We start from the raw sequence: 25,000 nt of genomic DNA, 5'->3' as shown, positions 1-25,000 counted from the left end.
ATCTGGCTCTAAGTTTGCTTTATTTATTTAACTCAAAATGCTAGGATTATAAAAGACATACCAGAGTTGTTCTTAATACAGAAGACAAATTTGCAGTCGCAGTATTAACAAACAGTGCAGATTTTTCTCCTTCTTTGCATGAAATGGCATTTAGATATAGTGAATCAAGGAGACCTTTCAAATGTCTTGAGGGAAAAAACCCCAATCTATTTGTATATGGGAAGAAAAGTACCGAGAATCTAAGAAAACAAATTCTGCAGTTTTCTAGCCTATTTGGGAAAATGACTCCCCTTAAAAGCAAATGTCAACTTTGGAATGGATTCGGAAAATAAATCTATTAGATAGATTTCCTTGCACGATTACAAGGGAAATCAAGAAATGATGATGAAACTGACTATAAAAAACAGATTGGTAATGTTTCCCACTCCCATTTTAATTATGTTTTCTGAAAAGTTACCTTTGTTATCAGGTATTTTCTTTGTACTGAAGCAAATAATGGAGAGAGAGGGAGAGAGAAAGACAAAGACAGAGATAGATAGAGGTATATGCTGAAAAGGCAATGAAAAGCATCCACTTTACTAGCTTCAGGCATGAGCAAAAGGAAGTGGTAACATTACCTATTTCGTTAAGCCACAATTGCTGCGTGGATAGAAGTTGCAAGTTGCATGCTAAAAACAGATTCATCCCGAAGTGCGGAAGTCTATGGAAATGTCCCTTTTACTGTCTATAAAAGTAAGATTCCTTTACTTTTACAGCAGAAGATTAAAAAGTCCTTTATTTGCATCTAACCAGTGACAAGATTCAGTATAAATAGATACATTTCTTTTTCCTTCAATTTTATCAAATTGTTTATGCCTGCAAAGTTCCCCATTTGGAAAGTTCTAACAAGATACATATGGGATAGAATAGAATACTTTCTCTATATTCTCTATCAGGAGAAGCAATCAGGAAGTACTTACACATTGTGGGAAGAAATTCGTGAATGTAGTGGCACAGGTAACACCATTAGGAGAGTTGAAGTCTTCTGTACAGAATTCAGGCACCGGTGTGAGTTGTGGTCCATTCCCTTTCTCCCAGATATATAATGCAATCTTTCAAAATGTAATCACATATTTATGTAGATATGCATTATCTATATACATTATGAGAGAGAGAATTACACTTGAAATTATTTATCAACTTTCAAAGAAAAGTTATATAAACCCTTGATGTTCCCTAGAGATTTTCTAAGAAACCTAAAAAAATGCAAAGCAGAAAAAGATGACGCTTTCTTCTCAGTTAAAATAAAAATCAACCAAAGGAAAATGATATGTTTCCATTACAAAGATGAAAAGTTCCAGCACATAATCCTGCAGACAACTCCTGGCATCTCCAATAAGGCCATGCTATGATTGACGAGCCATTCTAGTGGCTCTAGAACATCATTTTCCAAACTTGGCAACATGGTGGCTGGGGAATTATGGGAGTTGAAGTCCACACAACTTAAAAATTACCAAGTTTGAAAAACACTGCTTTAGACACTGCAATATGATAGATAGAGCAATGGTCCAAACTACAATAAGGCAACTTCTTATGTTCCTCACAAGAGACATCAGCAAGGAATGTCTAAGAAAAAATGCAGATGGGAATATAAATTTTATAATCTTCTCAGATTCAATTTGGAATTAGAAGAAACAATGTATGACATGTTCCTTAGATGTTGCTTTTGAGCATGCCCAGAAACAATATTTTCTTTGGACCTCTTTCTCTGACAAAAGTCACAATTGTTTGTTTCTCTGAGATATGGAAAGGGAAAACTAGGATGGTTGAGGAGGGCCAAGCTTAGAGTAAGGACAAATCAAGAAGACTGAGCACATAATGCTTTGCCTGCCCTATGAAACATCATTCCCACACAGAGGTCAGACTGGTCCCCACCTTGCTGACCTTCCAGAAATATATACAATATATATAATCTAAAATAGTTACATTGTACATGAATTAACTGTGGTCTCGGTTGACTATATAGTATGGTTTTATTTGTTGCAATGTTTGCGTGCTTTCTTTCTTTCTTTTTTTTTCCTGGTTTCCAGCTATTGTTTGGTTTTAATCTTGAAGGCCACTGAGAGTCACATATGTAAGATGAATGGAGAAAGAAAGAAAGAAAGAAAAAAAGAAAAAAGAAAGAAAGAAAGAAGGAAGGAAGGAAGGAAGGAAGGAAGGAAGGAAGGAAAGAAAGAAAGAAAGAAAGAAAGAAAGAAAGAAAGAAAGAAAGAAAGAAAGAAAGAAAGAAAGAAAGATTTTTCAAACTAGGGAGTCTGTATCTCATAGTCCTTTATTTGCAAATTTGCCCTTTTACTAATTTTATCACACATATTACTAAATTACCTCATAAAACAGCACATACGCTTGGTGAATATTGTTTATTCCCAAGTGGAGAAGACGACAACACAAATTAAAAATAAGTTTAGTCAGGACTGACAAGAACAGATGGCAGGGAGGATTACAAAGGGCAGAGTTGTGTTTGCTTCTCTGTAGCTACTTTTAACTTTCAGATACATTTGGCAAACAATCAAATAATAAAAGTAAAAGACTTATTTTAAAATCATGTTTATACCGAAAGTGGAATGATTGAGTATTTCTTAATGTAATATAAAACATGCAGCATTTTAGAAAATAATTAATGATTCAAATGCAACTTGACATTGGTGAAGAATTGGATTAGGTTATAATGCAGTAGGAGCCTGCCATTTCAGATTATTTTCAGAAACTTTTTTTTTAAGACACTTTGAAAAGAATAATTTTAAAGATATCCATAATACCGTCAGCATGTGCCAGGAAAAAAATGGATTATAATTAAAATACATTAAAATAATTATATTCTATCCAAGGCCATAGAGCACTGAACATAAATGAGGAAATCAAGAAAAATATGACTTGAGGCATCAAATACTTTTCAATGCTTTGTATTGAGGCAGAATGAATCACAATTCTTTTTACTTTAATAACACTATTATTACCATAAAGTGCCACAATAAAAGGAAGAACAGTTAGTAATGTTTGAACATATATCTCATGAATAAATTCATCTTGGTTTCTGGAAAAAAAAAGAATTTTCAATGGCTCTCACAAACTTCTACAATCTCTACATTGTTAAAGAAATAAAACAGAATGTATAAGAAAAAGAAAGATCTAAATGCTTGGTAGGGTGTTTTTCAGAAATATTCCTTATTTACAAAGATTGCCTCCTTCCCTTCAGGATGGAATTCTCACTGCATAAGAGGCAGTTGTAGAGACTGCTGGCATTGGAATTACCATTACTGAACATTTCTATGCTGAAGTGGATGAGGTTGAATTTTTGAGGAAATTTCTGAGGGAAATCAAAGAATCATAAAATGACAGGGTTCTTGAGGCTATGATAGTCACGTTGCTCAACAGAGGAATCAAATCTAAATCATTCATATCATAGGACTACCTACTATCTGCCTGAAAATTTGTAGTTATATAAAGACTACCATCTCTCTGGAAATTAATTCACTATAGATTTAATGTCAATTTTTGCCTAGTATTCAGGTGGAATCTCCCTTCGTATAATTTAAATCCATTATTCCTTATCCTGTTATCGGAAATGAAGGAGAACAGATCTTGGCTTTCTTCTAGGTCACATTCCTTCAAATATTTGAAGATTTTATATAATCCTCCTGTCTTTTAATAAAAAGTCTGACCATGCCTAATTCCTTCAATCATTCTACATAGAACACAGATCATCCTTGTTGTCCTTCCCTGAACTTATTTCAGTTTGTCTGAATCTTCTTAAACTATGATGTATATAACTGTGAACAAAGTAGGGTTTGGCAAATGCAAAAGATAATGAAATTGTTTTTTTGATTAGGAAATTATACTGGTTCAATATGTCTAAAATTGCAGTTTTTGTAGCAAATCATTACTCTTGGAATCCAATTTCTGACCCTGGTGTCTACTTAGTAAATTTTCATGTATCCACAACATCCTTAGCTGGTTTGTTATTTGGAATTTCACAGGGTTTTTTCAAATATTTTGCTGAAATCAAGGTAGTTATCTTTATGTCCAGTATTCCTGCTATTTCCATTTGTCAGGTACAAACAACCAGACTCACGTGTGCAGAGTCTGAGCTAACTACTTTTTATATTCTGCCTATACTACAGAAATCTTCCCAGTCTGACAGCCTGCTCCTAGGAACAATTAGATAAGGCTCCAAGGAACAGGGGGGGAGGGGGGAGGCCTTAACCCTTTTGTTGTTGCACAGTGACTCCAGGCTAGCTCCACATTTGATCCCTCCCTACTGCCAGGGTAGATGTCAAATCAAGAAAACTATATTTTATCTCTTACACTACTCTTAGAAGAAAAATATAGAAAGAAAAGCTGGGAATTTCCTGAAATAACTATGCTTGGCAGAGTTTGCCTCACAATTATATGTCAGTAATTAATTTTTCTTGGCATCACCACTTGAAACCTTTTTGAAAGATCTAAGTGCTTGTGGAAAGTTTAATCCATATTGTCTTTTTGCTTGGGCAGGTAATAGCAGACCTAAACAACAATGCAATTTTTATACATTCTTTTACTTGTTTTAATTAGATATTCTTGACAGCTTCATTTCCTTGAATTTCTGAGCAGGTGTGAATACTTTTAATATTTAGTTCATCTCCTCCTCCTCCCTTTCATTTGCTTCTGTTCCTTTTGAACAAATTATATCCTTCAGCTGCTGAAGTATAATCCTCAGAGACATCCCACTGGGTCTTTCATACTTCTACTAAATCATCCAGTACTAACATTTCAAACCCATCTTTTTTATTTCTTATATGTTGAAAACAATAGACAATGAAGATCATGAATTTTATATGTTTTTTTTAATTTTAAGGTTGAGCTCTTTAACAGGGCCCCCATTACATCAACACTCCCATTTCCTTCTGCACTGCACACATTGCTTAGGATTCCATCTAAAGCCTTCCTGTTGAAGCTCATCATGGCTTGAGCAAATGCAGTATTAGACTTTTATCATCTTATGCCACATTCAAAGGGCAAAATATGTTTATTACATGCATGAGCAGCCATTCAATCCTGGGAAAAGGTGCAACTGCTTATGGTGTTCCTGATAGGAGCAACATGTACTGTATATCCGTTTATATACAAAATCATTCTTTGCTCTTCAAATCTACAATTTCTGCAGAATCCTAGTCCTTAAAAACTATATCTCCTATATCTAAACCAATTCATAAATTGTTCATCAACAGCATTCTTTTTTTCCCCATCCTTTTTGCGTGAACTTGAAAGAAGGATGGGAATACCTTAGGCTCCTGGTTCTTGATCTTTCTTCCTCATTAGATATTTTAGATACTCCTGGCAATATCATTTGTCCCCACATGGATAAGCAGGGAGAGATAATTGAAAGTTGTTCTGTCCCATCAATAATCTGTGCTCCTAGCAGACAGCACACTTCATGAGTCCACGGATCTTGTTAGTTTCTCACCTGCAGCAGTGAGTTGTCAATTATAGTCATTCATTTGTCTTCTTGCAGATGATATGACATGGTTTCACCTTTGAAAAACTCATGAATAAAGCAGTATGTCGATAAGAGTCACTGAATGGCATCCTGCAGAGGACAGACTATGAATACACAGTATTCATAATCCCTGTACTTGCTACTTGCAATTATTCTTAGCTAATGTATTTTTAATACAAAATTCTATAAAGAGGGGTTGTAAACCTCACCTACTTTTAGACTTGCTTTTGCCTCTAGCACGGATCAATAAACCAATTTATGCTACAGCAAAGATGTGTGGATCTCCACGTTAAAAAAAAAAATCAGCTATTCTCCTGCAATAATGTGATTTTTGGCTACATAGGATTGCTACCAGAGATGAGATTATTGATACTTTGTTATCTGAATTTTATTATTGTACATAATGAACAAAAATACTAATATAACTGCTTTGTATTGTTTGGAACCTGATTATATGAAGTAAATCATGTTCAAGTGAATCAGAAAGGGCTTACCTCATGTTTTAAATCTATTGTAAAATCTGACTTTAAAGGTTCATTCTTCAGTCTCCTTGCAAGCCTAAGCAATAAGAATAATAAAAACAAAATACTGATATATGGAAAAACATCGATCTTTTTAAATGAAGTTACCAACCATTACATAGTAATTCTGTAACCCTACCTTAGATGATGACATATAGTGTATAATTTCCAAATTTAAAACTGATGAAATATCAATGACTATTTGATAGAATCTGGCCATGGTTATAAAAACGATATGTGATTCATGAAACAGAATACAATGCTTAGAATATAGATAATGCTTACGCTGTTCCAATAATAGTGGAGAACTTCTATTTCTTTGCCCTCATGGCAATCAAAGTAGCTACCAAGATGAACCTTCCTTGGAGGTCAAAACCAGACCCTGCATGGCACTTTGAAGATAAAGTCAGCTATATCTCTTTAAACTTGGTATACTACTTTGTTTAGTTGTTGGATGCAACTATTTTCAACTTTAATATATGGGCAGTACAGCTGATCAAGACAGCCAGTTTGTTGTAGTGGTTATAAGATCAGGCTACAAGCCAGGAGCCTCTGAGTTCTAGTCTTGCCTAGGCACAAAGCCAGCTAGGTGACCTTGGACCAGTCACTCACTCTCAGCCCTAGCAAACAGGCAATGGCAAATTATCTTTCTTTGCCAAGAAAACAGCAGGGACTGGTGTAGGCAGTTGCCAAGTGTCAACACTGACTCGAAGGCAGTGTGCTCTCTCTCTCTCTCTCTCCCTCTCTCTCTCTCTCTCTCTCTCTCTCTCTCTCTCTCTCTCTCTCTCTCTCACACACACACACACACACACACACACACACACACACACACACACACACACATTAAAAAATTGCATATTATACGATGGCTGAGATAGTTTGTCTTTCTGAAAAGCAGTGTTGTCAACTAACTTGAAAAATGTGTTTAAGCGGGGAACGTCCGGTTGACGTTGCGGCAAGACAGTCGGGGAAATAGTGGGCTCTGATGAGTCCCGCGAAAACCCCGGCTGCCGAACCGCCGCCGATGGGTCTGCGGACCAAACCTGTCCTGTAGGGCAGGGGAAGAAGAGGGGCGCCTCGGAAGACCGAGAGGAACAGGCAAGTTCTTCGGAGGTCAGAGGAAACCCTCTGTGAGGCGGCAGCGGGGGGCGGCAGACATGGCGGCTGCCATGAAGCTGTGACAACTGGGCAAGGAAAGTGCTGGAGGAAAGCGAAGTAAAACGGAGGCTTTTGAAGCCGGATGAGTGACAACAGTCCAGGCTTGCAACAAGGTTTGGAGCTACATTAGTAACTAGAAGACCCCTAGCCTAAAACAGCAGCTAAGTAACAAAGGGGCTTTGGAATGTTTTTTTAAACTGTAACTTTAAAGAACAAAGACCCGAGAAACAACTAATTTTGGAACAAGAACTAAGAGACTTAATTTAGAGATATGGTAAAAGGACTAAACACTTTAAAAATCTGAATTGGACTAAGGAAAAAAAAAAAGAAGATTTGATACTTTTTTAACTAAAAGAAGAAAATAAAGTGGATGGTTATATAATAAGAAATAAAATGGAGTCTTGCATGACTAATGGGAAATGTGGATTATAGAGAGACACCATCTGGCATAAAGAGGAACTTTGTAACCTCCCTTTGTTATGAGAACTTTGAGCTCTACCAACAAAAAAAATAAAAAAAAATTGCTGAACTTTGGAGGAGGATTTTTCTTTCTTGACTGCAAACAGCTGGACTTTGGTGAAGAAAAGGAATTTACAATGGAACTCCTACAGTTGAACAAATAATAATTTGAATGTTGGCGCAGGAATAGAAGAAGGATTAAGCGCAGCCTTAAAAGAAAGAGATTTGATACACTATATCCGGAATAAAATATGAAGAGAGATTTAATTGGACTTATGGAGAATAAAATTAAAAACTTGGAAAATGGAAGGAAATTTATGTTTGCGGACGAGGAAATGAAGATAATGTGATTAAAAATAAAATAAAGTAAAGATGATTGTAATAAATTAAAGGGGGGGTTGGAGGTTTCTATAGAAATTAAAAATGTTAAATGAAACTAATTAATACATGTAAAGATGTGTTTAATGCAAGAACTATGTTTTAATGGTAACATGTTAAGGTAAAGAATAAGGGTGAATATGATTCAGTGAAAATGTTAAAAGGAATTTAAAAATATAATTAAAAATATGTCTTAAGCAAGAACCATATCTCAAGGTTAAAATGTTATGAATGCTATGCAAAAGGATAAAGAAAAATATGATTAAATGAAAAGCAATGCATAGATGGAGGGAAACAACAAAGAAAGGTTTAAGTAGAGATTGTTAAACCAACTATGAACATGCTTTATTTCACAGCCAAAAAGCTATAATATGCTGTATTGAACAGCCAAACAAATGGTCATGCTGGGTATCAGCCAAAACAAAACTTAATATGCCATGTAACGGCCAAAAAACAAAAATAGAGATGTTGTGTTCAACAGCCAAACAAACCTGAAGATGCCGTGTAACGGCCAAAAAACAAAATTAATATGATGTGTTTAACAGCCAAACAAAAGTCATGCTGGGCAATGGCCAAAAAATAAAAATATGCTATATTCAACAGCCAAAACAAAGGTTTACGCTGTGATTAACAGTCAAGAAATAGAAATGATTGGTTTAACATCAAAGATAATAAAAAGAGGTGGGATAACTAAAATGAGGAGGTGTATGTTGAGAGTGATAGTTAAGATAAAATGCATGTTAGGTTTAATAATAATTAAATAGTTAATGAATGTTTAATTTGTCTAATATAATTGTAAAACTTATATTGTTAAAATATCCATCTAAGCAAATGAAAGAGAAAAATGAATTGATAACTGATTAGGATTTAAGAAATGTTTTTTTTGGAAATAATGGCATAGTATTAAAGATAGATATGAGGGAAATATTTGTTTAAAATATTGAGTTGTGTTAATTGAAAATAAGATTTGTTAATGATTTGTTTTAATTTGTGACTGGAGCAAAAGCTTCGTTTTGAAAAGATGTGGGTTTTTTTGTTAAAAAAAAATAAAATAAATTTTTCCCCCCAAAAAAAAGAAGAAAAGAAAAATGTGTTTAAGCAATAAGAAATTCAGGACCTAAGATTCTTAGTTGTTAATAATATTCCTTTTTCAGGTAGATGGGGAATATTCAAAACCTCAGGTAAATACTTTTGCTGTAAATCAGCCTTTCCAACCTCGCACTATTTAATTCTTGGACTCCAACTCCTAGAATTCCCATTTCATCATACCCACTAAGAGTTGCAGTCCCAACACAGCCGAAGATAATCTGCAAGCAGGTTATCCAGAAAAACAGATGAGAACAATCTTTCCAAATAATCTCACGTGCCAAAGCACCAGAGTTGGAGAATATGAAACACACTTTATTAAAAAGCTCAATTTTGTGTATTTCACTGCAAATATTTAATCTTTCAAACCTGTGAGGCAGGCAAATGTGAACCACCTGGACTTCTGGAAAGACTGTTATTGCTAAGTAGCGTGTAACCGAATCTTGAAAACCTGTCTAAGCAATTGTCCTGCTTAGTTTATGTCTAACATAATTAAAGCAGGGTTGCTCCTTCTCATATTCCCCAAATCCCTGGCCTGAAGTGTCTCTTTTGCAACAGTTCTTTTTCCTCCTGTTATTAAAATAGTAATATATTAACTAAAATTGGTAATATGAAATTTAATATGAATATTTATATATTTCATTTTATAGAATTTATATTTTATATAAAATTATATATCTATTAGTTTAATCTGTGATATGCATTCTTCTCTGATATGCATTCTTCGAGAATATTTTTTCTCTTTTAGTTTTGTACTTTTTATAGTTTTAAAGTTTTTTAATAATAATAACGATGCATATATTGTGTTATAACTCTGTTTATTACCCAGAATCACTTGTTTGTGAGATATGGGCAGCTATATAAATTTGAATAAATACATTCTACTCTATAGGTTTTATTTATCTGTGATCATTTCTTATTACAGTGTTTGATTTAATTCTTCACTTCCATTGCTTTGCATTTTATTATGTATCAGATTATTTGAATCATCTTCCATCCTGGATTTTGTACCGAAACAGCCCTGGTGTAAGCAGGTTAACAATCCAGGTATAATCCTGCGATTTGATAAGGAGATGCCTCTGGTTGCCTGACAGAATGCCTCTATTGGAGATAGACTGTAACATGAGTATAGCAATCTTGCTATGTTGATTTATAGTTGGGCATCAGAGGAACATTGCTATAGAAATTCTGAATTTGACTTCAACCTGTGCTATTATATTGTAAAGTCCAATAATGTCTATTTTTCTGTTTTTCAACATTTACATGCTGTGATCCTGTCAATATTGTGGTAACATCAGTCTCTAATTCTCTTTGGACCATTTTCCAAAGCTGAGTTGAAGTGTAGCCATCTTTCACTGATTCACATAAAACTACACTGGTATGAAATGTTCTGTTTCCGCTGCCTAATCTTAACTTGCCTCTATTGATTTTGTTCTGAGTCATGCCGAATAGTTTTCTCCTCATTAGGCATGGGCAATGTATAATAGTAACCTAAATAATTTCCTGATTGTTTCAGCTTTGCTGCCTTCTCTTTCTCTTTAGCACATCACCAGCCAATAGGAAAGACATCTACCAAACCATGATACTGTAGCAGGGAAGAGGAAAGTCTGACTGTATGATCCCACCCATCATCTCTGGGTTCCATCCTATGTCTAATGTTCCATTTTATTGTAACCCAAGTTAAATGAAATTAAAAACAAACAATGGGTCATTCATGAAGAGGCAGCCTTATTGCTTTTTCCTTCACTTTTTTATATGAAGAACAAAGGCTAAGCTGCATTTTCCGGTTTTCTTTTCAGGATCCAACGGAGCAAGTTATTGATCCTATCATTTCACTTTTATGCTCTTTCAGCTTTCTGCTAAATTAGGCCAGAGGGTCAAAGCACTGACAGTTCTGCTGCACAAGTCGTGTAACACCTCTTACACAATTTTACTAGTTCACTGTTTAAATTTATTAGTTGCTGATCACTTACACACACACACACACACACAAATATATAGCATCACATGTTTGTGGAATAGTCACTTTTACGGTACATGAAACTGGATTTTAAATGTTTTAAATGAGATAAAAGCTGGTAAGTAATTAGAGATTCTCAGTACATTTTATATGCATACACACCAAGATGGAAAGACTTTTAATGTTTAACAGCATTACTTCTCCAAAGTATTTTAAAAACACCAACTATTCAGTAAAACAATTTATAATAAATTACATCATTCAATCTTACTTTTTTACAAGTGGAATACTAAGTGCCCAGCCAGCAGCAAAATCTGGAAATTTGAAAACTGTAGGGTTTTCTGCAAAGGCATAATGGTGGATAATTGTAGATTCATCATCATGTAATGCTTTGCCTAAAAAAAATTCCTGTGGGAGAACAGAAATATTATTGAATGTGCTTAATGAATTTAACTTCACTAAGATCCTGAAGATCTATTACATGGTCCACAGAACCTTATAAGACTATTTTTCTCTTATTCGAGTGCACGAACACACAGAGAGTAAAGGCATCCTTAGTTGTATAATAAATCATACTAATGCTTCATCTATCAAACTTAAAATGTAAACCAATTGTGAAGGTTTGGAAACTTGTGACCTTCGAGATATGGAGGAACCACAGTTCACTGCATCTTTCACCATTCGTTATGTTGATTGGAGGTTCTATTAGTGATGGCATTTCAGCAAAATTAAAGTCTAGGTTTGCACAGGCAAAATTGGCTGGCAGACAAAACTAACTTTTAACCAAGAAATAAGAAATAAGAAATAAGTCTTTGCTTACTTGATATATTCATACATCATATCAAATCTATTTTTTAAAAGTATGTTTTGATGAACAAGTGACATGGACTTGTTTGTGCAAAAACAGATAGTTCCAACATTATTCTAAACCTAAAACAAAGGATAAGCTTAACAGCTTATATGTGAGTCAGACCATGCTGCAAGAGTAGGTGAAAAAACAGTATATGCTAACTACTATCTAATTTACAGAAAGCTAGTCAAACATTTTTTTAAAAAAACAAAGCCTCCCACCCCACCAAACCACCCCAAAAATCCCTGCTTTGGGATAGGGGAAAAACAGGAACAAAAAAAACCCCAGGTAAGAATAAAAATCTGTTAAAAGTTTTTCCTCAATCAATTGCTGAATTTCTCAAGAGAGTACTTTTCTCTTTCTTTAAATATGTCCTCTGAATGCTTATTACATTATCCCCCTTGCCCCAAGAAAAACTAATTTCACTCAACTTCTTTATGAGGACAGAAAATCTCAACTTATAGTAACAGACACAAATTCTATTGTGTGCTTCTTCCACTTGTACTGGTTTTAGGGCTCATTTGTTCTAAATCACAGGTGTCAAACTTGCAGTGTCACGCTGCCATCACTTGACATTTCATGACATTTTTCCCTTTGCGGAGCTGGGGTGGGCATGACCTACATGTGACGCATCCAGCCCGTGGGCTGTCAGTTTGACACCCCTGTTCTAAATGAAATATGTTTACTATGCTATGCATATTCCTAGCCTTCAGCTATTTGCAAACTAAGTAACACTATATGAATAAGTGTGAACTAGACTGCTAATTAATAGGTGTTAACTTTATGGTAGAATATTTCCATGACCAAGTATAATTTTAGCCACAGATAAGAAACCACTCAGAAGTAATACTTTCACACATGTATGCAAGATTTCCCAACATCTCAGTTTCTTATTAATAGTAAATGAACTAAGGTGAGAACCTGAACTAGTGTTCTTACAATTATTCCTATCAATATGTTGTTGATATATTTAAATATATAATAATTATTATTTTAGAATGTCTTGTACTATTTTTTACTAGTAGATGTAAAATAACTTGTAACTTTCTATATTTCAGCTCTTTGTAAATACTTCTTTAAAAAAAATCTATGCAATAATGGTTTTGATTTTTTATACTGAATAGATCTTGATAATTGAGATTTTATTCTTATAATGTTGATATAAAACTGTAATTGTAATATAATGCAACTGTCAGTATATAATTTATTATCATTAATTACACTGGTCTAGGTTTTAGGCATGATGCATGTTAAATAAGAAGAAAACTGTTCTTTCTCATCTATTATAGTCATAGGTTTATCAAAATGCAAATTAATTCAGTTTTTGATTCTTTTTCACAGTTTGTAGTACATTTTGGAGTCAAACAATAAGAAATCATTTTTTAAAATATCACCTTAGCTTTGTCATATCTACTAAGTGTTTTCAGTAGTTTTACAATCTGTATTCTTGTATCTTCTTCACAGAAAAAAATCCATGAGGAGTTTTTGCTGTAGGAAACAGAAAACCTGAAAGAAAAAAAAAATTCATTTATTGTAAACATGATTTAGAAAGAATTCTGTGATTCAAGTATTTTTGCAGATTAGGAAATATTTATAATCTTGCTCTATCTCTATTGTGGACATTATATTATTTATTAAAAACCAAATCAATATTGAGTCTTGGTGATTTAAAAAACAGTAAAAAAAGGACTACCACTGTCTCAACGTTAAAATATCTATGGTAAAAAAGTAAAGATAAAGGTTCCCCTCGCACATATGTGCTAGTCATTCCTGACTCTAGGGGGCAGTGCTCATCTCCATTTCAAAGCTGAAGAGCCAGCATTGTCCGAAGACGTCTCCGTGGTCATGTGGCCGGCATGACTAAATGCCAAAGGTGCACAGAATGCTGTTACTTTCCCACCAAAAGTGATCCTTATTTTTCTACATGTATTTTTTACGTGCTTTTGAACTGCTAGGTTAGCAGAAGCTGGGACAAGTAACGGGAGCTCACCGCGTTATGCGGCCCTAGGGATTCGAACCGCTGAATTGCCGACCTTTCGACCGACAAGCTCAGCGTCAATCAAACTTAAAGAAATGCAAGGACAAAATATAAAAGTGACACTGAGAAATACATAAAATTAGTCATCAAAGTCAAATGAAATAATAGTAACAAATCAATATAAACAATTCAAAGTGAAATAGAGTAAAATGGCAATAATGAAGCATTCACCAAATGCGCTTCAGAAAAGTTCATTTCAGTAGCTTCAGGGATGTTAAAAAGATGACTGCTTTGTCTGAACTACACTTGGACATATAAGCCCACTGTAAAGAAAAAATATATCTACTGCTGATGCTATTTTCACCCATTTTACAGCAAATTATATTGATTATTTGACATATGTATCTGAACAGCTCACAATGCCATTTCCCACACATGCATTGTGTTGCTGACCGTTGTCCAAGTGACCGATTATTTCCTTGTAAATAAGTAGAGATGGTAAAAGTTATATAAGGCAGCCAGTCAGTTTCCATGGAATCAACTCTTCAACATTTTTATCAGTTAAGTTGGATGAGGGAAATTTATAAGAGCTGCAGATGATACAAACCTTCATGGGGTGTCCCACCAATTTAGATGAAACAGGAAAGATTTGGAAGGATCTAAATGGGCTTGAGGGCCCAGCAAAACTGAATAGAATGGGATTCAACAGAGAGAAATGTAAAACTCTGCATCTGAGTAAGAAAAATATAAAGCAAAATATAGGTTGGGGGGCAAAAATTTGCCAAAAGCACAAGTGAAACAGATAGCAGAACTTCGTGTTTTTATTGAACAAAAATGAAATGTGAGCCAGTAATGTGATGCAGCTGCTTAAAAGGCAAATATTATTTTGGGTGCATTAACAGAAGCAAAAAGCCCAGTTCACGAGAAGTAAGTGTTCCCTTCTACTTTCCTCCATCCCCATTTGGAGTACTCTACCCAGTTCCAAGCACCAGTTTAAAAAAGACAAAAATTGGAATGAGGATTCCCACTCCCAGATGGTGGGGGAAGGGAGTCTAAAAATGAAGTCCTATGAGAAAGGGTTAACGGATCTGGATATGATTAACCCCAAAAATATGATTCACGAGAAATATGACAGTAGTTTTCAAATATCTGAAGGGTTATCACATAGAAAAGTGGACTTCAGTTTTTAACCTAAAAAACTGAACGCTACAACAAGAACTGACAGAATAACCAATTAGAACAGGTAGCCCATGAATGAGAGAGAAATGAGAAACAACGAGATATTGGAGATATTAAACAGCAAAGGAATATAGAAATGTCTTTGAGTGTCCTATAGAAGAAACAGCCTCTCAATCTTTGGAGGATGACAGTCCTGAAAAGCAGAGGGGATGTGCTGCTATCAGTAAAAGGATAAGAAAATCATAATAATTGGTTACTCTAGGACCTGTCTGATAGAGTAACTTATGTGTTAATGTCTGGGAGCATGGATTAGGCAAATGATGGAGAAACTGCCAAAACTTTCATAGTCCACAGATGACTAGAAAGGGGAAGCATAATATTCCAGCACAATAGCTAGTTACAGAAGTAGCTATTGTAACAGGATACCAACTTTCTGTGTGTCCACCAATGAAATAAACATCTTACGTTTAGCTGGAGTTCCTTATAATTTCTATAGCAGTTCCAGCATTCCATTGTGTTTTAACTCATGTACTATAGACCAGAAGTTTACAAATTTGATTTTATGTCCGTTTACATGGATTATTAATGGACTATTTTAAAGCCCTTCAGAATTATAAATGCACTTTTAAGTTTAACCTTCCCCTCTTCATACAATAGTATATCATGATGGTTTATTTGTTAGTCATACGAATACTTAATAGTTTTATAAATCTGGGTGTACAGTATTATGGGCTGGTATTTTACTCTGATCCTTTGATTTTATATACATATACTAAGCTTCAGAATACTTTTTGATGCAAACATGTCTGATTAAGACAACTTTAAGGTAATTGAGAATATATATATATATATATAACTTAAAGTTCCTAATATTCTGTATACTGTAGAAATAAATAATTGATACTGTAGAAATAAATAATTATTAAACTTGTTATGTTCAATGACTCAATGAAAACTCAAAGATAACATCTTCTTACAAAGTGCATGTTCTTCATTTTCTATATACTAATGCTCAGACTATGACTGATAAACAAGATAAGATTAGTACATATGATTTAATAGGTATGGTATAACTGAGACCACTGGGATGATTTTCATGATTACAGCACAGGAACTCATGAACACAGCTTGTTCAAAATAAACAGAATTTTTAGAAAAGGAGGCAAATTTCCACTAAATATTGAAAATACTGCAGAGATCCAAGGGAATGAACTTGGCCTTACTTAAAGAATCTAGACCAAAATAAATAGAGGAATAACAACAGATGTTGCTGATGTCTCCTGCCAATCACAAATCAAGAAAAAATGTTAATGATGTACTCTAAACCAAACTGCCAATCTTTCAAAGAACCAAGAGATTTTAGAATTTAGAATTTCTTAGACTTTAGAATTACCTGACATCCACTGAGAGACACTGCCAAGGATGGTTCTTCCAGGAAATGTAGGAGCTGTCTTGCTCATTGCTTTTTCCCTCAAAAGGTGAAGAAAGGTATAATGGGATCTGCTATTCTTGACTTGATCCTACCAAATAGGAGAGATTTAGTTGATGAATTGAAAATAGTAGGAACATTGGAAGGATTCTGGACATTAAGGGAAACTAAAACTAAATGTAAGCAAACATGTCTTCAAGAGCTGGATTTTAATAAATTCAGAGTAATGATCAGTAAGTTCAGATATTAGAAGATGCAAATGGGAAAATAAATTCATGATTGGTAAGAGTGTCTAAAAATGAAATACCAAAAGTACTACTGAAAATAATTTCAATGAGGCAAAAAAGAAACTACACTAAAAGAAGCTACACAAAAACTTAATAAGGATTTGAAAATAAAAAAGAATATATATAGGGGGTGGAAAATCATCACAAAAAAAGCATATAGGGATAGTCTGGTATTGTATCAGGAAAGCTAAAATTCAGAACAAGAATGAGATTAATGAAGGATAATAAGACCATTAAGGGCCTTTTCAGTTACATTCTAAATTTTAATGGAATAGTGTTTCAACTGTTCAGAGTGAAAATGGTAAGAGATATAGCAAAGAACAAGCGTAACTACTATTTTGGTTCAGTGTCCTCTGAAGTGCATTCTGTCAGGAGATTGTGAAGAGTTGACTGAAGGGCAGGATTTACCTGAAAGCTGACAGAAAACAAGGCATAGAACAACTGACCCTGAATATGCTTAAATCTCCAGAACCTGATAGACTGCATCTTAGGTGACTGAAGGAATTTCAATTTCTATCCATTATCTTTGAGAAAGTGGAAAGAACCAGATAGCTAGAGGAGGTAAACTGTTTCCTGTCTTTTTCTAAGGTTGAAATAGAGTAATGGATACCAGGGGACATTATAGAGCAGATGACAAAATGACCGTTTGTAAACACCTCAAAACACCATTTATTAGTTGCCAGAAGTATATATGGATTTATCAAGAAGTAATCACACTAATATTATTTCCCTTTTCAATTAGGTAATTTCTTTAGTTTAGCAAATCATAGGAATAATATGGATATAATATAATTTAACTTTCAGCAAAGCATTTGATAAAGTATCTTGTAACATTCTATAAAGGTGGGATGAAGTCCATTGGAAGGAGCCACAGTTGGCTTGAAAGAATGCTCACTGACAAAGACTGTACAAAGATCGGTCAGTGACAGCCTTTCATTAAACTAGGGTGAGGTACGATTGTAGTTAACTGCAAGTTGAAAAGGCAAAGTCAATACAGTAGAAGTATAATTTACATTAACAGAAATAAAAGTTTGGTATTATCAGAAGAAACAATTCTGTTATCTTCTGCACTGGCCAAGCTGCACTTTCAGAGCCATATTCATTACTGAGCAACACATTTGAAAAAGATACAGAAAAATTATAGAACATGAAAAGAAAGTCTGCAAGGATGATCAAAGTTCTGGAATTAAGTCTTACCAGCAGAGACTGAGGAAAGCGGACATATTCACCATTGAGAAAAGAAAACTGAAAGGGACTATGACAGCACTCTTTGAGTGTCTAAAAAATTGTCATATGAAAAGCCAAGATCTATTTTTTTATCAACATATTTGTGCAGGACACAAATTAATGCTCTTTTTACAGTATAAGGCAGTTTCTAAAAAATTCTTAATGGTAAGTTTGACATGGAACCAATTATCAAAGAAGAGAGCTTTCCTTTGCTGGATGTTTTTAAGTGGAGATTGATTCATGAACGCAGCAGTGGGATGAAAATTAACAGCCTAAATGATCCCTTCCAACTCCAAGAGCCTGTAGTTCACAATGTCATACCTTGTTTTTACACTTACTCATGCATTAATGGTAAAATAGTCCATGTCCCTTCATGTCTGTCCATCTGATGAGTAAGCAGAACGGTAGGCATTTCCTTTTAAGAAAACACATTTCATGAACCACAGAATAATGAACACCTTTAACAGAGTTAAAAATGGAATACTTTGTTTCATGTTTTCCATAAATTAAACATTCCTATTCATAAATATCAAAATTATTTTAAACACAAAAGAGTATTTTCTAAGGAACAGTAATAGTAATAAGTAATAAGATTAGCTATTCAAGTAAGTAGATTCACATAGGAACCTTATTGAAAATAAATGTTACATTCTGATCCACTGATATTTAGAATATTTAGAATATTGGCAATGATAGAGTATGCACAGAATCCTGAAGGTAAATGAAATGCAAATATCAGGCGTAAATGTTGTACAAGCATATTTCAGCTGCTAATCCCAAAGGATATACCTCAGCATTTCTGAGATCTGTGAAAAAGCAACTGAGCTGCAATTCTACCTTTATTAAATTCCTTAAACTTGATTATTCTTTTAATATACAATGCACACTGCACAGGCAAAATGCTGTTTTTGAACACTTAGTGAACCTGGAAATAAAAGGCTCAAAAACAATCAAAATTAAATAAAAGACATTGTTCCATAGATCTGAAAAGAAGAATACCTTTGTATTTTTATTGTTTTGTAAAAACTGAATATGCAGATATTATTAGGAGTATATACCCCAATCCCACTATAAATGCATTAGAACATTTATTTAGCTTAAAAATCCTACCTGCAGGCAATCCTACCTACTTAAGGCATGCATATATTTTTTAGTATCAGATGCATTTCCAGGTTTGATTATTGCAATTTGAAAATATTTGATTCCACTAAAAGACACTGGGCAGTTGCAATAGTCAACTCAGGAGTTAAATTCTGACCTGAGATTGAGAGTATGAATTGTATTTTAAATACACTGTTTTATTTTGTTTTTAAAAATCAACATATTTTGATTTTTAAAATATGATATTGATACCCATATTGATACCCATTTTTGAGTCGAGTATATTTTTTTAAGCAATAGTATAAAAGTCAGTAATATAAAAGTTATTTTGTGAACCTAACTATATGTATGTCCATGCAGATATACATTACTGAGATCCATGATTATTTTTAATAAAATGAAGTGCTATTTTCACAATTGTATCTTGTATATTACTACTTTTAGTAAAAATATCTTTATTGCTTATTTTATATTTGCATGATAGAGAACATGCAGATAAGTGGCTGAACAGATTTTAAATAAAGGACAGTTTTTTCTTGTTTCACATTCATGGCTATACAGGAATCAACTATGATAGTATATTGCAAATGGCTGACTCTTACCAATTTTATATCCACCCCATTCATCATTTTTATAAGTTTATTCCAGCCAATTTCTCTAGTGATTTATGTGTTTGCTCCTTTCCCCTCTCCCGCAAAAAGCAGGGGCTGTATAAAAATGTGCACATTTTTTACATTTCTCCTGCAGCTTTTATTCATACTTTTTAAAAACAATTTTGTGACAAGCAATTAGCTAGTGCTTACTTCATCATTACATATATATTTTGTGATTGTACTTTTTTAATACAATAGAGAGTCCTAAATAGGGATATAAAAGAAATCTATGATACATTTTTATAAGGGTAGATTTGGGAGATCTGTCAGAAGATACTGCAGTATAGAACAGATTGTAATGAATAAAACCATCTCTAGATATTCAAACTGAAAAATCAATTTTAGATACTGTAGAATTTACTATTTTCCAGGACCATAATATTTCTAATTCTGCACAAATGCCAAATCCTTTTGAAAGGATAACTAATCAAAACTAATAAAACTAATCAAATAGGATGGCAGCTTAACTGCAAGCAGTTACACCATTTTTTTCCAAGTTTTTTAATTTTATTTTACAATATATCCATATCAATGCATGAACAGTGTGGCATCTGGGTATCATACATTTTAGTACAAATAAAAATAGTGCTATTAATCATAATTGTTACATTCCTCAAGCTTATGTAGTTCTAGTATTAATAGACATATTTGTATTAAATTATGGACTTTCATTATTTAATTATTCAAAGTTTCAATGTTATTCCAATGCCAATCACAATATTGTTTAAACATACATAATAATACCATCATTCAATTTCTAATCTTCCTTATTATTACTTTTGTCTTATTGTATAAAAATGTGTATACTAATATTCCCTCACTTATTTCTATCCCTATTCTAACTTTTAATCATGCCACCTTTATATTTAAAAACAAATCCTTTCTATTCGTCATCTCTTGCCCGCTTTGATTGTTTATTTTTTTAACTTGCCTCCCATATTCCTTTCTTGAATCTTTATCCCCATCTACATATACATTTTAATACAAATAAAAATAGTGATATTAATCATATTTGTTACATTCCTCAGGCTTATGTAATTCTAGTGTTAATACACATATTTGTATTAAATTATAAACTTTCATTATTGTTGTGGTCCGCCGGTGGCCTGCGGAACTGGCAGAAGAGTCGGACAGTGAGGAGGTTGGGGAGGAACATAGGCCAGTCCTGGAGGCTGGGGAAGACTTGGACGAGGGCTCTGTGTTGGAGGCACAGAAAGGGCCATCTGAGAGGTACATGCTGCCTCCGGAGTCTCCAGTGTCAGATCTCAGCAAGGCAGAGGAATAGGGGGAACCTGTTCCCAGTGCGCGCATGCGCAGAGCTGCCAGAAGGCAAGAACAGTTAAAACAAAATGGATGACTTAGGAGTAGGGCTTGGAGATGATTGGCCCCTCCCATAAGATTAAAAGAGGAGCAAAGGCACTTAGGCCTTTTGTTCTGCCCCAGCTACGGACCCCAAAGAACGCAGCACACACAAAATCTATACAAAGCTTATTTTACTCAAATAACTCAGTCTTTTTCAACCAAAGGCTGTTAATAAACTTTCTTAACAGCCTACAAGAATTCTAAGATAAGGTAATCACAGTCTTACTAGGGTTGGCAGAAAGCACAGAAGCAATTTTGCAGAGAATCCAGACATGAAGGAGAGTGAACTAAAGTTGTTCCCTACAGCTTGCTGCAATCGGCGTTCCTCCTTAAATAGGCTAAGGGAGTGGCCAATTAGCCCCAAACCTTATTCTCAAGGAGACCTCCTCCTGAGGAGCCACTCCTGCCTTTTGGCAGCTCTGCATGCCTGTGCATTGAGAAGAGGCTCCTCCTCTTTGTCCTCTTCACTTAAAGGAGCTTCTGGAGGTTCTGAAGGCACTGGCTGCATCCCTGCTTCTGACACCACATCTTCTCCAGCCTCCTCACTGTCCGACTCAAGCGCCAGCTGCACAGTCTGCTGGCGCAGCACCATACCAGCCTCCTCGTTGTCGGAATCAGCTACAATCTGCACAGGCTGCTGACGGGCCACAACACCTTTGCAGGAAGCAACGTTGTTAATTCTGTTCAGTTCTGTTCAGTCTGAAGCTCTGTTTGATTCTGGACTCCGTGTGGCTTTGCCAATTAGGTCTTTGGCAGCGTGTCAAGGGAGATAAAGGTGGGTGATTATCAGCCTTATCCCAAAGGACTCTTTACAACTATTTGGGACTCATCTGTGAATGAGCAGAATTCACAGCTGTTGCAATAAAAGAGGTTTTTAGGAGTATTCGTGTGTTTTACTGACTCAGGAAGCCTAGGTCAGAACAATTATTTAATTTAATTCAATGTTTCAATATGTTATTCCAATGCCAATCACAATATTGTTTAAACATACATAATAATACCATCATTCAATTTCTAATCTTCCCTCTTACTATTACTTTTAACTTATTGTATACAAATGTGTATACTAATATTCCCCCTCTCCCTTATTTCTACCCCTATTCTAACTTTTAATCGTGCCACCATTATATTTAAGAACAAATCCTTTCTATCTGTCATCTCTTGACCGTTTTAAAGCTTTAATTGTTCATTTTTTAACTTGCCTCCCATATTCCTCTCTTGGATCTTTATCCCTATCTGCATCATTCTACGTCCTGACTATTCATTTTAAACATTTCTCCCATCTCTGCCCTTTTCCAATATCTAGTTTCCAAAATATCTAGCCCTGCTCCTGTCTCCCTTTCAAAAATGTCTTCCTGCATCTCTGGTTTTTTTTTTTTTTTTTTTTTTTAATTTGATTTATATGCCGCCCTTCTCCGAAGACTCAGGGCGGCTTACAATGTGCTCAGCAATAGCCTTCATCCTTTTGTATATTTATACAAAGTCAGCTTATTGCCCCCACAAACTGGGTCCTCATTTCACCTACCTTAGAAAGGATGGAAGGCTGAGTCAACCTTGAGCCTTGGCGAGATTCGAACCCTGCAGTAATTGCAGGCAGCTGGTCTTAAGCAGCTTAATAACAGGGTGCCTTAAACCCTAGTACTACCTAGTACTACCAAGGCTCTTGGTTTCCTTTTTAAATCTCTTAAAATGTTTTCCCTTTGGTTTATTTAATCAGTCATTATTGTTTTGGCTCCTCCTTTTCCTGGGCATCTTGATCACTTATTGTTCTTTGTATAATATTTCCTAGTTTTTCATCCATGCCATATATTAAATTCTTAATCTCCTTGTGGTTTCTTATCAGAATATCCTTGATGTTTTGAAACATTGACATCATTTATTCCCAAATTCCACTCATTTCATCCTGGTGTAACAGCTCATCTTGTTTTAATAAGTCCCGCTCTTGTCCAGTAATCCAAAAACCATATAATCAAACCTAAAGTCACTCCCCAAAAAGAACTCAATGTTCACAATTTTTGTATTCCATAGTTAATCAATCTGTTCCTTTAAATAATCCCAAAAGCTTTCCAGAATCTCTTTAAATCCCCTTTATGCATTCAATCTTGTATCATAGCATTCAGGGGTCTCTTTAATGAAAAAATCTTCCTTATTCTCATATTTAAATCTCCAGCAGTCACAACATAGGTGCATAAAACATATCCTTGTCAGAATTTTCCAGGATTTAAGAGTATGTTATACTTTCCTTTCGTCAGCAGATGGCACTCTCAGTTTAGATTTCAACGTTAACCAGTTTTATAACTCAAAATATAGAAAACAAAGTTAGTTTTCTAGGTAAATAGTTCCAGTATTTTTAAAATGCCTTTCCAGAACAACGCCTGCTCGGCTTAAAAGTCCATTTTTCTGTTTTTTTAACAGGTTTTTTTTTGCTTTTCTCCCTTTAATTCTTTTTTTTCAATTCTGAAGTTTTTCTCAAAGTGCTTAGTCGATGCTTTAGCAAATAGTTGTGAGCCTCTTTTCCTGTATTATTTCTTTTTGGGGTTAGGTTTTAAATAAGAAAGAATCCTCCCACCCAGTTCTAGACACTGTTCACTAACTCCGCTCCAGCAACAGTCTTAGGTGTTCCTCGGCTGTCCCAGCTTCGTGGCAGCCATCTTTAGGCTGCCTCTTCTCCTCGACATGGCTGAGAGGGAAAAAAAACCCGGGTCCAGCAGGAGAGTTGCGACACTCTGTGATATCACAGGGCGCCTCTGGCTCCTTTCAGAGCCCACCAATGGTGAGAACTCGGCACGGGAGTGCGGAGACCCACTCTTCGTGTCCAATCTCACTGCAACGTCAACCGGAAGTCACCATCAACTATTTACATCGGTATGAGTTGTACAAGGCAACAAAAAGTTGCCAAACTCCAAAGATTCCTGGAATGTTGCAGTATAACACTTATATCTCTTAAATTACAAGAATTATACCCATCTAGGTACTTCCTAATGACAGCTATTTAACCATTAAAAGCCCTCAGCTGAACAGCTGTTTATCCTATTTGCTGAAGATATCTGGTTATTTGGAGCTGTGTCTGCATAAAACTGTTTATATTTCATTCTAGGAAGCCATATATCTAAGCCAATGTTTTTCAAACTTGGCAATTTTAAGATGTTGCCTTCAATAACTTCAACTCTCAGACTTCTTCAGTCCTGCTGTCTGGAGAATTCTGGGACTTGAAGTCTGTTCACCTTAAAGTTGCCAAGTTTGAAAAATACTGATCTCAACCTTTTTTCTTAGAGTTGTCAAAAATTTGATCATTTCAGGAAGGTTGTTTTAATTTATCTCATTTGCTAAAATACCATTGGTCTAATATTTTATCAGCCACCTGTTGTTGGAATGAAAATATAATGGAATATTATTCCTTATCAGAGAAGTTAAAGGTTATGGTCTATTTTTTTAGTGATCTTGGGAAAAAACTTGTAGAAAAAAAGGTGTTTTATTTCCAGGAATATCAGTGGCAAGAAATCTTTGGGCCATGTTAGGAGGTAAATTTATTTATTTATTTATTTATTTATTTATTTATTTCAATTTGTATACCGCCCTTCTCCTAGTGGACTCAGGGCGGTGAACAGCCAGAGCTAAAACACATGCAGATACAAAATTTAAAATTGTTAAAAGAATTATATAACTGGCCCAATTTAAAACAGTTCAATTTAAAACCCCATGACAATTTAAAACTAAAAAACTAAAAAGACTAAAAAAGGAGGAGGGGGTTCACGCCAGCCCTACTTGATGGAAAAGAAAAGTTTTCAGGGCACGGCGAAAGACCCAGAGATCCGATATCCTTCGTATCTCCAGGGGCAAATCGTTCCAGAGGGCAG

The 25,000-nt window shown here is 34.8% G+C and overlaps 1 protein-coding gene across 1 annotated transcript in view; it reads right to left on the bottom strand.

The window, feature by feature from the left end:
- Positions 1–25,000, bottom strand: part of B3GLCT (beta 3-glucosyltransferase) — an 87,108-nt gene that overhangs the window by 20,794 nt on the left and 41,314 nt on the right. Inside the window, exons 6-10 of the mRNA XM_034411057.3 lie at positions 18,366–18,442; positions 13,322–13,433; positions 11,349–11,485; positions 6,010–6,073; positions 960–1,091 (exon numbers count right to left, since the gene is read on the bottom strand). Coding sequence (XP_034266948.2) covers positions 960–1,091; positions 6,010–6,073; positions 11,349–11,485; positions 13,322–13,433; positions 18,366–18,442 — 522 coding nt within the window. The remainder of the gene's footprint in view (positions 1–959; positions 1,092–6,009; positions 6,074–11,348; positions 11,486–13,321; positions 13,434–18,365; positions 18,443–25,000) is intronic.

The sequence above is a fragment of the Pantherophis guttatus genome, chromosome 5 (genome assembly GCF_059756535.1).
Source record: "Pantherophis guttatus breed Tessera chromosome 5, ASM5975653v1, whole genome shotgun sequence".
In the NCBI taxonomy this organism is placed as follows: Eukaryota; Metazoa; Chordata; class Lepidosauria; order Squamata; family Colubridae; genus Pantherophis; species Pantherophis guttatus.
Note: the sequence above shows the minus strand (reverse complement) of the source record. Positions and strands in the feature narration are given on the sequence as shown.